General features: G+C 36.9%; 1 protein-coding gene across 1 annotated transcript; it reads right to left on the bottom strand.

The window, feature by feature from the left end:
* Window positions 1-1,501: 1,501 nt before the first annotated feature.
* On the bottom strand, window positions 1,502-12,918 carry LOC147067190 (uncharacterized). Its single transcript, XM_085954877.1, has one exon. It carries the CDS (start codon window positions 12,830-12,832, stop codon window positions 3,491-3,493), a length of 9,342 nt encoding a protein of 3,113 aa, XP_085811003.1. The 5' UTR covers window positions 12,833-12,918; the 3' UTR covers window positions 1,502-3,490.
* Window positions 12,919-15,452: the final 2,534 nt, after the last annotated feature.

Consider the following 15,452-nt stretch of genomic DNA (forward strand, 5'->3'; position numbering starts at 1 on the left):
GATTCCAATCAGACTGGGTGCCATATTTAAAAAAAAAAAGACGTTTTCTGGTTTTTGTATATTTCTCAGAAGTGTTTTCAAATTATGTATATTCTTTTCTATTTACAAACAATGCTGCCAATATAGAAAATTTAATTTTAACTTACCTATTCAACCTTGCTAAAATTATTCTGAATTCTCTATCAAATGTTGTAATGCAAAAAGTTCATGTTGTCTTAGCAGAAACATAATCTTCATATAACAAAGTTTAATGAATGTTTAAGAGTATATAAAAAGTTTATTAAAATTATAGGTTACATTAAGAATTACATGAGAAGAATATAATTTTTTTACACAAAAATAACAATAAAAATGGTAAATCAAAATAATAGTGCGCAAAGGTGTAAAAAAGCACATATATTATAAACTAATATTTATAAAACTTTTGATATCCTAGGTTTTCTCTAGTACCTACATAATATATAAGATATCTCCTCCAGTCCCCTGGATACCTCAAAAGTACCCAAAACAAAGGTAATCTCTTTGGATTTCAATGCTTATTTGCTGTCTCAGGTAGGTACTTAGTTGAACAGCACTCACCTGTTTTATCAGTCAAGTAACGACCAATCTCAGCCATTGTCTTCAAAGCAGAGGGTCGTCAGGGTCCAAATGCCTCGAAACCCAGGGGATAGACGATATAATTTGGTGACAGACAGTAATATATATTGATTTTGTTAGACTTATCTAAAAGAGCTGCCGAACCTGACAATTCAACTGATTTATTCAGGTGAGATGCCGCGACTATATCCAAACCATACTTTCCTCTTCCCTCCATGGATTTCTCTTGTCAACTAACACCAAGAGGTGTTCCAAATTATGTATATTTAATAATGTATGCTTTATTCTTACATATTGTAACTTTATTCAATGAATAAAAAAATAATTAAAATCAGAAAAATATGTTGAATAATAATTCCAAAAATGCTGCCCAGCATTATATACTTTTAAGAAAGTGTTAGGTATTGACGGTATGCTATGTGATTAATAAATACAATATGAGCAATATGTATACAAGTACATCGTATTAATAACATCATTGGATGACAATCAGGTGTGGATCTTGACCGGATATGATTGTTGGCGATTCGCTCAATCCAGCGGATCTACGCTCTAGATCCAAATATACATTTAATTTGCCAGACTTGCGATTCGAATCTGGGACTCACAATATTATAAACCCACACATTAGCCTCTCAGCTATCGTGGGCTCTACACTCTAGATCCAAATATACATACATTTAAAAGGCAGAGTGTGAATTTGGAGGATTCAAATCCGTCACCCACGGCATTAAAAACGATAGTTTTATCTTCTACTCTACTGCAACATAAAATTAGTACACAGTAAATAAAAACTAAAAAAAACAAAATCTGTTAATACAAACCTTTACTCTGTGGAGGCCCATATGATCCTATTAGGATCGGACATGGTCGAAAAAAATAAAATAAAATAAAAACTCTTCCGTTTCCAAAAATGTGGTTATATTTAAAAAAAAAAATAGTTTTTAAAATCATATAAGCTCAGTATGAAGTAATTTAATATTTCTACACTGTTGAACATTTTTTGAATAAAATATAATCATGATGATTATAATATTATATTAGGTAGGTACCTCCTTGTATTATATAAAATGTTATAATTTAATATTTGAGTCGCTTAGTCGCTAAACCCGCTCTGGAGGTTTTTTTGAGTTTCGAGTAAATCGCAAAAATGTTTTATGCATTTACGATGATGTTGATGCTATAATCCGACAACATAAACGATAACTTTTTGATGTTCGGTTGGGATCGGCTGTTTTCGGCCAGTACGGGATCGACTAAGAAGAGAACAGCCTGTATTACACGTAGCAAATCGTCAAAGTTACTTTCAACATGAATAAGTATTATTAAACTACTGTCCACAACAAGATCTCGGCGATAACAGGATCTCGCTGTAGTCGCGTGTAGAAGATTTATGTGTTGTTTATTTGTTGTGATTTTTTGAGAAAACAAATCCGGCAAAATTAGATTTTTAATTTAAAACAAATAGTGGTGACGTTTGTACAGTGAGTCCTCGACTTACGTGATTTCGACTTACGTGAATTCATACTTACGCGATTAACTAAAAAATAATTAATTAATACAGAAAGGGGAAAGTTGGCAGACACACTCATAAAATGAGTCATTCTACGATTAGAACAAGATTATACTCGATAGAGTTCGAATTATGGATCATGTGAAAAAATCACTACCAATACAATCTACGATTATTACCAAGAATAAAGGAATATTAGTAGAAAAAATGGAAAAATTATTGGCTATATGGATAAAAGATATGCAGCAACAATACCTCCCAATAAGCCTTATGTTCATACAAGAGAAAGCCTTGAGTATTTATGAAGACCTAAAGTGCAAAAATAATGATAGTGTTGATACTCATACATTGACTGCAAGCCATGGATGGTTACAAAGATAGACATAGAGGGAGCTATGGATTTTATCAAGAGTCTAGCAGAAATTATAAAAAAATGACGATTGCCTGCCCCAACAATTTTTTAATGTGGACGAGAATCGAGACTATACTAGAAAAAAATGCCAGATCGGTCATATATATTCCAACTAGAAAAATCCCGGGTTTTAAGGTATCTAAAGATAGGTTAACACTTTTACTTGGTGGAAATGCTGCCAGGGATTGCAAAATCAAGCCACTTTTAATTTACCACAGCGAAACCCCAAGGGCCTTTAAGAATATTTTCATATCTTCACTACCTGTGATTTGGAAATCTAATCGAAAAGCATGGATGACTCAAGAAATTATTGATGTCTGGTTTCGTCGTCATTTTATACAAGAGGTAGAAGAATATTCCAAAGAAAATATCCTACCGTTTAAGATTTTATTGTTAGTTGATAATGCACCGGGTCAACCGCCTTGTGTAAAGTAAAAATAATGTTCCTTCCTCCAACTACAACCTCCATTTACACGATTTGAGAAATCTTATATTTGATAACACTACTACGTACTCAAAAACTAATATCTCCGAATGAAAAAATATAATAAACAGTAAGTCCTTGACTTACACGATTCTTCGACTTACATAAAAATGTTTGGCTATGTAAAACTGATTTAACAACCTGTTTTTTATCCTTGGGCAGATTTGGCGACTCAAGTCAATATTTTTTTTTTTTTTGAGGAAACAGGGCGGAATTTAAAACTCTCGATAGGCTGGTAGACATATTGATATAGCTCATAATGTACATTCAAAACTAATTTTATTGAAAAATCACCCAGAGCGGGTTTGGCGACTAAGCGACTCATTTCATCATTCATCTAACTAAGAATATAGTAGGATATAAGAATGTTATTTATTACCAATTCAATTTCTTATTTTACCCTGTAATAGTGTGAATAATATTTAATTATCATCTATTTAAAATGTTTCCTATTTTAAGTGGTGTGTTCAACCATTTCAGATTATTAATTCTGCAGCTTCACAACTGTAAGGGAAGACCAGACATGAAAATGTTCACCACTGTTTGTCAACAGATGGTTATTTGGGATTACAACTGGAGGAGCGTCGGCTGCCTCTTTACTGTCTTCTGCATGGTCATCTGTATTATATTTCTCTACAGCGATGATCGAAGGCGAGGGTTTATCGGACGTCTTCTTCTTTGATGATTTAATCAAGTAGTTATTATCAGGCAGTCTGAGAGCACTCGGTGCATTGACATCATCAATGTATCGTTGGGACTCTTTCTTATAAATAATCTTTCCGCCATTATTATACGTAGACAGACTCGAGTGCGATCTGTCAGGCAAAACGGGTCGTGAATAAATTTTGTCATGCAATTTTTGTCTGGAATAACTTGCACTATTAGTAGAGTAAGTAGTATCAGACAGATTCGGAACAATTTTAGAAGATGACGCGGTATCTGTTTGGCCAATTTCTAGATTATTATCTTTTATGTATTCTTGAGTCAAAGTTGTCAGGAGCTCTGCTATCTTTTCACAAGGAATCATACTCCACGCCATCATGATGTTCAATTGTGTAGCAAACGTACAATTGGCTTCAGATTTTCTCGGAATATAATCAGACGGCAAGGATGAAGTCTTATTGAGTTCCGTAAAGTGTTTACTGAGCGTGTCACACGGTATTGGGAATGTTTCTATCTTTTTGGACGAATCGTTGGGCTCGAACGTGTCACGCGTGGTCACAATGACTGAACAAGTTTTCTCAATGTACGATCCTCCGTTTGACACCTTCTCGACTCGGCTGTCAAACCTCCCAGAATTATGGGATAATCGATCAGATCTCAGATTAAGCGAAGATACAAGTTTCGCCATCCTTTCGCATGGTATGCTCCGCCTATCAGTCCACTCTTCATATTTTGTTATAAATGTACAGTTCGCTTCGGTCATTCTCGGTTCGTAATTCAACGGAATTGGTCTTATCATGTTTTCTGTTTTTAAAAATTCATCCATAGTTTCGCACGGCAAACATGTAGTCTTTACATCTTCTTCAAAGGGCTCATATAAATCAGGAACGGTAACATAAATATAACAATCTCTCTTTACTCTCTTACCTACTAATGGTATGGTATAATTTGTCCGCAGTCTTTCTAATTCATTGCCATATTCCCTTCCTGCTATTGGCTTTTTTTGGTATTGTTGATATAAATTCGGTTTGTAAATACTTGCAAAAGGAACAGGTTTAAGAAGATTTTGTACTTTTTCGGATGTTATAAATTCTGCTATTATTTCACACGGTATATAGTGTTTTTCTACTATTATTCTATGGGCGTCAGTTATCAAACAGTGAATTTCTGTTTTCCTTGGTACATATTTAAACCAAATTGGTGGGGTTTTGACATCGCCTTCTTCTTTCTTAGATAGGAAATCTCCTAAGTCGTCGCAAGATACAGAATGAGAGTCGGTACTATTTGAAGTAGCACCGTACCATTTATATAAGTCTGGTACCGTTATATCAATGGTGCATCCACCAGCGCTTTCTGGTTTTTTATTCGTGGCTTTTTCTAAAGGTATCATTATAATGTCGAGCAGCTTTTCAGAGATCATAAGCTCCGTCATTTTCTCACAAGGAATGAATGATGTTGTTGTATCGTTCAATTCTGTAATGGTGTATGTACAGTTGGCTTCATTACTTCGAGGAGTGTAATTATGCGGCAATGAACCGATTATTTTTTCTAAACTAAGAAAATTGCTCAATGCTCTGCAAGATACCGGATGCGTTTTTACAATTTTTTTTTCTTCATTGTACATATTCGGTATTGATACAATTAACCAGCAAGCCTTCAGAATCGGGCCAGGATTTTCTGTAGGTACATGTTTCCACAATCTTGAGGTCGTTATTTCAGGATTACTGTGGTGCGGGGGACCGCTTTCTTTGAAATTCGTATGTTGAGTTATATTATGTGGAGAACCGCTAGTGAGATAATGTGATGTTGATTGATCGTAGACAGAGTGAGGAGGAGAGTTCTTCTTATCGCTCGTTTGTCCTGCAGCAGCAGGACCGCGTCTCGCATCTCGGTTTAAGGAGTTAACTAATTCTATAATATGCTCGCAAGGTATACTATCCCAAATCTGTTCTCCTTGTTGCATACTGCTGACTGTGCAGTTTGCTTCAGTTTCTCTCGGTTTATAGTTTTCTGGAATCTCATCAGTTGTACTTTTTACGTTCAAGTAATTCAACAGCTTATTACAAGTTATTGGATATTTTTCAATGATAGAGGAAAATTTCTCATTTAATCTGAATCTATCCGGAGTAGTGACAACAATGGAGCAAGTATTGTCAGGATAGAGCTTGCTTTCTTCGGAATCAACTTCCGCTGCCGGTCGGAAAACTTTCGGAAGACGGAGGACTCTCCGTTTAAATGAATCCACGAGTCGCATAATGAATTGGCAAGGCACACGAACGGTGTCTTCTGACCTATTAACATATGTACAATCAGCTTCAGTTTTCCTGACAGTATAGTTTGAATGAGTCAAATTGTTTATATCATGGACGGAAATATATTTTTCCAACTTCATACACGACAATGGAAATCTTTCTTCGATTTTCGACATCGGGTAGTAGGTGTTAGGGATTTTTACAAAAACCATACAGGACTTAGTTGATCCCTTATTTTCTTTGGCGGTTTCCGGTTGACTTAATCCTGGATATCTTTGTTGATGAGGTGCAGAAGGATATTTAGGCAATAGAGGATAAAACGTCCCAGGTGGCTTTCGAATGGGCAGTCTCGGTTGATGAGAATTTGACCTTGGAGTTACATAACCGCCAGCAAATGGTTTAAGATGTTGCCTAGGGGTGCTCGATTCAAAGTAACTTGACTGCTGTGAATAATATGGTGTCGTAGATGATGGTGTGGAAGTCTTTTCTGTATACCATGGTCTCGATGACCCCTGATTATAATGCGGTCTCGGTCTATGAACATTATATCTTGGAGTTGTATATTTTGAAAATGGTTTATAATATTGCCTTGGGGACGTCGATTTAGTATAACTGGAATAATATGGTGTTGTAGTTGATGGTGTAGAAATCTTATCCATATACCATGGCCTCGACGACCCTTGATTATATTGTGGTTTCGGTCTATTGACAGACCTTGGAGTTGTATATCTTGAAACAGAGTTACCATAAAAATCTTCATTAGAGGGTGTTGTATAAGATGGTGCGAAAGTGTCGTAAGGAGACCACGGCCTTGACGGCTTTTGATTATAATTTGGTTTCGGTCTAAGCAAATTATATTTTAGAGTCGTATGCCTACCAGTAAATGGTTGTAAAGTTTTCCACGGAAAGGTTGAAGGAGTGTTACTCGAATGTTGTGAATAATAAGATGTCGTAGATGTCTCATAATTAGTCCACGACTTCGGCGTTTTCCAATCGTAATGTGGTCTTGGACTACGATAATTATTCCTTGGAGTTGTATTACCCCCTGTATTTGGTTCATAATATTTCCATGGTATTGTTGGACGACTGTAACTCGATAGCTGTCGGTAATTTGGTGTTGTGTAAGACTCAGTGGTAGTTGTAGTTTCTGTGGTAGTCTCTGTGGTAATTTCTGTGGTAGTTTCTGTGGTAGTTTCTTGAGTGTTCAAAGGTTTTCTTGTTATTGAATATTCTAAAAAATCATGCAGAGGCACTGTGTGTTTACACAGTGCAGATTCTGTTTCATGCGGATGAAAGTGTTCGACGGTCAGACTGCAAGTTTCTTCGATGTATGTCGGAATGTAATCTGGACTCCCACGATCTTCTTCCTCTTGAAAAAGAAGGTAATCATGCATAAAATTACACATGTCAGCGTGTGTGTCAGTTTTTTCCGAGGACACTTTGTACCAAATGTAAATTTGAGGTAATGTGGCAGTTATCGAGCATGGATAACTGGACGAAACCTTCTCATCGGAAATCAACGTCATACCTTCTGATATAATCAATTTCATAATCTGCTCACAAAGAATATTTTTGTTTGTTAAAATATCATCATTCTTTGTTATTGTGTATGTACATTTCGCATTATTTTTGCTGCGAGTATATTCGGATGATATCTGATTAAACCAGTTTCCGGCATCCAAAAAGCTGTTCAATTTTTCACAAGACACAGATTGAGTTTTCTCTATTATAATGAAATCGTCACTCGGATCCGGTATCGATACTCTAATTAAACAAGAATTCAAATCAGCGACGGTCTCGGTGGTCGGTTCATATTCTTTATCAATATCTTCAGTATTGTTAAGCTGGATATCTTCATTGTTATTAGAGTGATTCCACAACGGAGGCAATATAGTTCCATAGTGATCTCGAAAATAAGATGGTTCATAAGTTTCCTTATTTGATTCATAAACTGGTTCAATATAAGATGAGTTCAATGCGATATTGTTTAAATATTTTACAAAATCTATTATGCCTTCACACGGTATGTAAGCTGCAGATTCATACCCTGGACGTTTGAATTCAAATGTGCAGTTCGCTTCATAGATTCTAGGTTGATACATTTTAGAAATATATGATTGAGAGTTAATATAGTGTACTACATCTTTACAACGGGTTTTATAGGTGTCAGTATACTTTGAATTAAAGTTTTCGGGATTGAGAGGTGAAACGTTTATGAAACAAAATTCATCTTCAGTTTCAAATATATCACCTGCAGTTGTAGATACTGCTGCAGGCCTATTATTTTTGATGTAGCTTTTAGGCGTTTTATACTTCCAACTAAGCTCTGAGATGTAATCCATTATATATTCGCAAGGAATCACATTATTTTCAGTTCCATTGTATACGATAGAAGTATATGTGCAATTCATCTCGAACGGTCGCAGAAAGTAAAATGAAGAGAAATCAAATTCACTCCTCTTCTTGTCAATATATATATCCAGTTTGTCACAGGGCGTCAAATAGGTGAAAACTCTGGGCGGGTGCTCTCCGTACACGTCTGGTACGTTGATATATATCAAGCAAATGTCTGAGAACTCTTCGCCTGTTGAATTTTGTCGCAGATAAAAATCACTGTAAGTAAGATTTTTCATATCTGTTTGCAATGATAGAATGAGATCCATCATTCGTTCGCATGGTTTTATACTTTGTGCTATTTCACCGTTGCTGACTTTAGTGATGACACAGTTCACTTCTGTTTCTTTGGGATCGTAAACTTGTGGTATTCTTGATATCGAGTTCTTTTTCATCAAATAATCATCCAGTTTATCGCAAGGCAGCTCGTATCTGTCAACATTAAATGTGGATGAATCGTTGAGTGTGAATATGTCTGGCGTAGTGACTGTAACGTCGCACGTAGTTTCATCGTAGGAGGTTTTGTTCATGACGTTTGACCGGCGAATTTTACGCAAGCGCGGCGGTTCGAACTCGGCATCTTTACTTAACCTGTATATAAAGGGCATTAACTGCTCACAACGTACGGTCCGTTCTGTTATCCCATTTCCATAAGTGCAATTGACTTCCAAATCCCTAGGAACGTAATCATAGGAAAACGGATCATAACCTTGGAGATTGACATATGATTCCAAATGGACGCATGAGGCTTGATACATTACCGTCGTTCTCAATGCGACATCGTAAGTATCCGGTATAGATATATATAATGAACAGTCTGCATCTATTGTATTATTGGCATCGATTGATGATTCTGAATCAAAATTATAATCATCGGTAGAGTTGGTACCGACTAATGAGTCCAAGTCGAAATCGTAATCGTCTGTATAGTTGGCTCCGAGGAATTTTTGCGACTCAAATTTGTAATCATCGGTAGAGTTAACTTCGACAGATGAGTCAAAATTATTTTCACCGCTATCGTTGGTTCGAGAACTATTCCAATAATAATAGTACGGATGTTTTATAAGATACGACAATCTCGAACACGGTTGCACAATTTTTTCATTTATCACATTCAACTGGCATGTTATTTCGGTAGTTCTCGGTTCATAGGGCAAAGACGCCTCATCCATTTTGCCCTCGTCAGACATATAGCCTTCAATAGCCTCACAGTCCATCCGATGTTTAACGTTGATGGTTGAAGAGGAACCTAACATCATGAACGGATCAGGAATGATGGTGGTCAACGAGCAAGGGTCCATTTCGTTCATCATATTGTGCGACTCCTGTTCCTCGTCAGGTTGTCTATATTTCAAAGGATAGTTGACCTTGCCGGTCAATGAAAATACGAAGTCTATCAGTCTCTCGCATGGCACATCATTCGTCTCATCGTCATCTCTTACTACCGAGCATCGCATTTCCTCTGCTCTTGCTGTATAATTGTAAGTCATTGGTTGTATCTTATTTTGTGCTCTCAGATAGTCATCGATACTCTCACAAGACGTTGAATATATCGTAACCTTTTCCTTCACTATCTCATCCAGATTCGGACGAGTTATATTAATGGAACAATTTTTACTCCAATTGATTGATTCTTGAAAGATGGTTTCATTACTTTCCTTTTCTCCTGATGATAATATGTCAATGCCAAAACTACCATCAGAATGTTGATCAGTTGTCAGATTGAAAAATGAGAGATCGGGAATTTCCGTGAAACCCGAAAGCTCTTGGTCATTTGTGTTATGGTCTGGAAAAGATGACAGATTTTGTTCTCCCTGGTCAGTGTCTAAATTTTCCACAAGTGAGTAATCAATGTCATCCTCTGATTTTTCAACAGGTGTATCCGCTTCTTTATTTAACTTTGAAACAAAATCTATGACAGTTTCGCACGGTACCTGATCCTGATTTTCATAAAGATTTTGAAAGGTGACCATTGTGCAACTCGCTTCAGTGATTCTAGTTGAATATGCGGAAGATAAAATTGAAGTTTTTTTCTGTTCTTCCAAATAATTATATAACTTCTCACAATTTACTGGGTAATTATCGACATTAGCTGAAGACGTTGCGCTTATTCTGAAGATATCACGTGTTGTTACCATAATTGCACACATTTTATCACCACCAGAAGAACTTAAACCCGTTTGTTTAGATACTGATGCGGCCCGAAAAACTTTGGTGGGCTTACGTGGCGGATAATTATGTGATATAAGATTTAAAGTCGGCAATAGTTTCAGCATAATTTCACAAGGTATATTTTGAATAGTTTTTGAATCATTGGATGTTTCTTCAAAGTCACAGTTGGCCTCAGAGATTCTCGGCTCATAAGACGAATGCATATTCTCAGTTATGTTTTGCTGGCTTAGAAACATGTCCTTTCTTTTGCATGGTACAGGATATATTGTAATATCTTTCGAGAATTTGTTGTAAACATCTGGTATAGAAATTTTTATTATACATTTAATATTTACTGCTGAACTTGTGGAAAATGGCGGCACATACAATGGTGGAATGCTTCTGGATGGCCCACTATATTTAGGGTTGCCGGTTGTCAATGATGGTGATGAAAGTCTCGCTCTGGCTCGTGTTAGGTAATTATTTCCGGGTTTTGATCGACGTTTGCGATATGCACGAGTATGTGTTGGATTTTGCCATGGTTGAGTATTAGCATTTTGACTAGGGTATGAAGAAGGATTTTGCCAAGGTTGAGTTGGAGAATTTTGGCCGTGGTATGGAGAAGGATTTTGTACAGAAGACGGATTTTGCCAAGGTTTTGTTATGGTACTATTTGCTGGATTTTGCCACAGTTGAGTTTGAGGGATTTGCCCTGGATATGAAGATGAATTTTGCCACGGTTGAGTTGGAGGATTTTGGCCGTGGTATGGAGAAGGATTTTGTCCTGGATATGATGACGGATTTTGCCATGGTTGATGCGAAGGGTTCTGTCCAGGATACGAAGAGGGATTTTGCCATGGTTTGGGTGTACTACTATTGCCTGGACGGATTGAAGGATTTTGCCAAGGTTGAATTGAAGGGTTTTGACCAGGGTATGAAGAAGGACTTTGCCAGGGTTTTACTACAGTACTATTTGGGGGGCGAATTGAAGGGTTTTGCCATGGTTGGGCGAGAGGGTTTTGACCAGGATATGATGAGGGACTTTGCCAGGGTTGAGTGGGAGGGTTCTGTCCAGGATGTGAAGGATTTTGCCATGGCCTTGGTGTACTACTATTTACCGGATGGTTTGATGGATTTTCCCACGGTTGGACGGGAGGGTTTTGGCCAGAATATGATGAAGGATTTTGCCATGGTGTGCTACTATTTGCTGGACGGTTTGATGGATTTTGCCAAGGTTGGGCGGGAGGGTTTTGTCCAGGAAATGATGAGGGGTTTTGCCAGGGTTGAGTGGTAGGGTTCTGTCCAGGATGTGAAGGATTTTGCCATGGTGTGCTACTATTTGCTGGACGGTTTGATGGATTTTGCCAAGGTTGGGCGGGAGGGTTTTGTCCAGGATATGATGAGGGGTTTTTCCAGGGTTGAGTGGGAGCGTTCTGTCCAGGATGTGAAGGATTTTGCCATGGCCTTGGTGTACTACTATTTACTGGACGATTTGATGGATTTTGCCACGGTTGAACGGGAGGGTTTTGGCCAGGATATGATGAAGGATTTTGCCATGGCTTAGGTGTGCTACTATTTGCTGGACGGTTTGATGGATTTTGCCAAGGTTGGGCGGGAGGGTTTTGTCCAGGATATGATGAGGGGTTTTGCCAGGGTTGAGTGGGAGGGTTCTGTCCAGGATGTGAAGGATTTTGCCATGGCCTTGGTGTACTACTATTTACTGGACGGTTTGATGGATTTTGCCAAGGTTGGACGGGAGGGTTTTGTCCAGGATATGATGAGGGGCTTTGCCAGGGTTGAGTTGGAGAGTTCTGTCCAGGATTCGAAGAAGGATTTTGCCCGGGTTGAAGAGTACTACTATTTGTTGGACGGTTTGAGGGATTTTGCCATGGTTGATTTGGAGGGTGTTGTCCTGGATATAATGAAGGATTTTGCCACGGTTGGGTTGGAGGATTTTGTCCAGGGTGTACAGAAGGATTCTGCCATGGTTGAGTAGGTGGATTTAGTACTGGGTATAAAGGAGGGTTTTGCCTGCTACTATTTGCTGGTGAATTTGCGGGATTTTGCCAAGGTTGAGGGGGAGGGTTGTGTCCAGGGTATGAGGATGGATTTTGCCCTGGTTGAAAGGATGGGTTTTGTCCAGGGTATGATGTAGGATTTTGCCATGGTTGAGGTGGAGGACCTTGTCCTGAATAGTGTCCGGGATTTAATGCTGGGTCTTGCCAAGGTTTAACCGGTGTGTTCTGTCCAGAATTTTCAGATAGATTAGCCCAAGGATTAGCTGATGGATTATTCTGTTGCGTTGCGTATTGACTATCGATCGAAGCTATTCCAAATAACAGAAGGAATGTTGTTATTTTTTCCATTATTAACGAACACGGAATTTGGGTACTATAACTTAACTTTTTAATTCACTGTGTCTCTAACGTCTTTCAATTTACCATATTGGTCGACAACTGAATTTATAATTTATTATCTTACAAACATTTGGTTGGAATAATATCATTTTATTACTATTGACACCATGATCCAAAAAAATATAAAATCCTAAGTTTTCGCATGGATTTGAAATGGATGGATTCGAAAAAAAAGGTATTTTTATGCCTAGGACTCCTATCAATTGGGGGGGGTCTATGATATACTTAGTCCCTTTAACGATATTATAAATCCACCTCCGGCTATTACGAAAAGTTCGTGTTTGCTCCTGATCAGAGCATATTAATTTATTTTTTCTACATGGTGAAGATTATAATACTTAACAAACTTTTTAAAGAGGTAAGTATATTTGTTGGCCATTCGCCCAACCCACTAGGTCCTTGCACTGGATCAAATACACATTGAAAGAACAACATGCACTTTTTGGTTCAACCCCCGACCCACGGCTTCGTATTTATATAGATAAGGCCACTCTGCCAACTAGATCAATTAAGTTGGATACTTAACTACACATAATTTAATGCTAACAGCTGTTCTTCTAAGCCTGTAAAGTCGGCTGCACACAATGGTTTTAATGCGATCGTGTGACAATACGCAAAAGATACTCACATTATATCAAATGCATTTAAAACTAAAGATCTCTCTAAATAAAAAAATATATTTACACCACCAATAAAGTAGTATTTACTAAGTTTTCGGATACCTATATTTAGCATTTTCTCTACAGTATCTACTTACGCACAGTATATGGGATTTTAAAAGCTTTTCTTAAATCTTGACTATCCCATCCATGACTTCGTAGGAGTTGTGATGCAAACAAGTAAAGTTATTAGTTTAATAGTTGTCTTGATCGTAACGTGTAGAATGTCTATATGAACGCATTTTGCATTTAATCGCCCTGATGGCATCATAATAATCAATTTTTATTACCTACGTATATTCCCCCACTACTACCTACATATTACAAAAAAAACAACAAGACCCCTCTCCCAAGATAGTTCCACATACCTGCTGTACCAAGTACCTACCTATCTAATCGATACATTCGTTTTCAGATGGTAAAGGAAGATGATCCACAAATTTTCTTGACACTTTTTTTTTTTTGGATCATTTTATTCGGTTTAATGTATTTGTCACACACTGTACCCTATATCAACAGGCCATCAATCGTCAATAAAAGTGACCTGTCCTGATTATTTTTTTTTTCATTAGAAAATCATGATATCACTAATAAATGACTCGTGATTATTAACATTTTAAATTCTGGCTGTATTTAATTAAATTTAATAATATCACCGAGCCGTTTCCAAAGAATTTTGACAATAAATAGAAAGACCCTATATACCTACGTTATTTCTGTTACGACTTTTGAAATTATTTAGTAAGCGCATGCGGCATGGTTAATTTGGTAAACTTCACAAATATGAACATCGCTCAGTTGCCATTATTTCGACTTTCTTATTCACTCAATATGGCGGCCATTTTTTAAATGTTCATTGTGATTTCTTACTCGAGTGATGTGAGCGTGATTTTCTCTGAAAATTAGCCATCACTTGTAATTAATTTCATGTCTGGACCAGCGTGGTCCTTTTTTGCTTCAATTTCACACACTTAGATATTATGTAGTATAAAATGAGGTTTTCAACATAAGTACCTACCTATTTTTTAAATTATTATTCCTCCGCTGTTTTTACGTAATTTAATTTCCTATCGATACTTATTAGTGAAAAAACCGCGACAATTCTCTATTAGAACTACATATTTAAAAAATAACATAGGTAAAAACATGAATCCTTTTTTTGACGATGTTCGATCGTAATAAGATCATATGGGCCTCCACAGAGTGGATGATTGTATTAACAGATTTTGTTTTTACGAGAAATGGATGTCTGCCATTTGCTCGACCTATTAGGTACATACTCTGACTGCCAGACCCATGATTCGAACCTGGGACCCACGACGCTTAAGCCGCGCGGCCATCGTGGTTGATCAATGAATGGCATGAATCTACATAGGTAGAAATACGACGTTATATTAATTTCATAAATCAGTGATTTCCGTGTATTATTACAATACTAACTATATCGTCTAACTACCACTACTAACTACTAACTTTCGTAAAAATCGCAGTTCATAAATTTTCCTTGAGATGGAGCGATATTCTCTAAGATTTCACGAAATTGGATCTGCGTTCCGGTCCGCTCGTGTCCACTTCAAGCCCTAGATAAACAGCATTGCTTATTTTATAATTTATCCAAAAATAGATATTGTGTATTATTCGAAGGATAAACAACTCTTATATATAAAATATATCGACCATAATGTGCATATTATTATGTCATAATAATATAATTTTATTTTTTATTTGGCAGACACTGATAAGAAGTGGTAGATTATAAAATATATTACTTCGAGTTGTCTCTAATTAATTAGTAATTTCAGCGCAAATAAAGTTTAACGCTGATAAAGATACCTATCGTAAGCACTTTTAATATTTTTACCACAGAATATTCAAGATAATAACAATTATTAAAATAGTATATTTTTAGG

Source organism: Rhyacophila brunnea, unplaced genomic scaffold (genome assembly GCF_057557595.1).
Source record: "Rhyacophila brunnea isolate RB1 unplaced genomic scaffold, BYU_Rbru_1.0 scaffold_4, whole genome shotgun sequence".
Taxonomy (NCBI): Eukaryota; Metazoa; Arthropoda; class Insecta; order Trichoptera; family Rhyacophilidae; genus Rhyacophila; species Rhyacophila brunnea.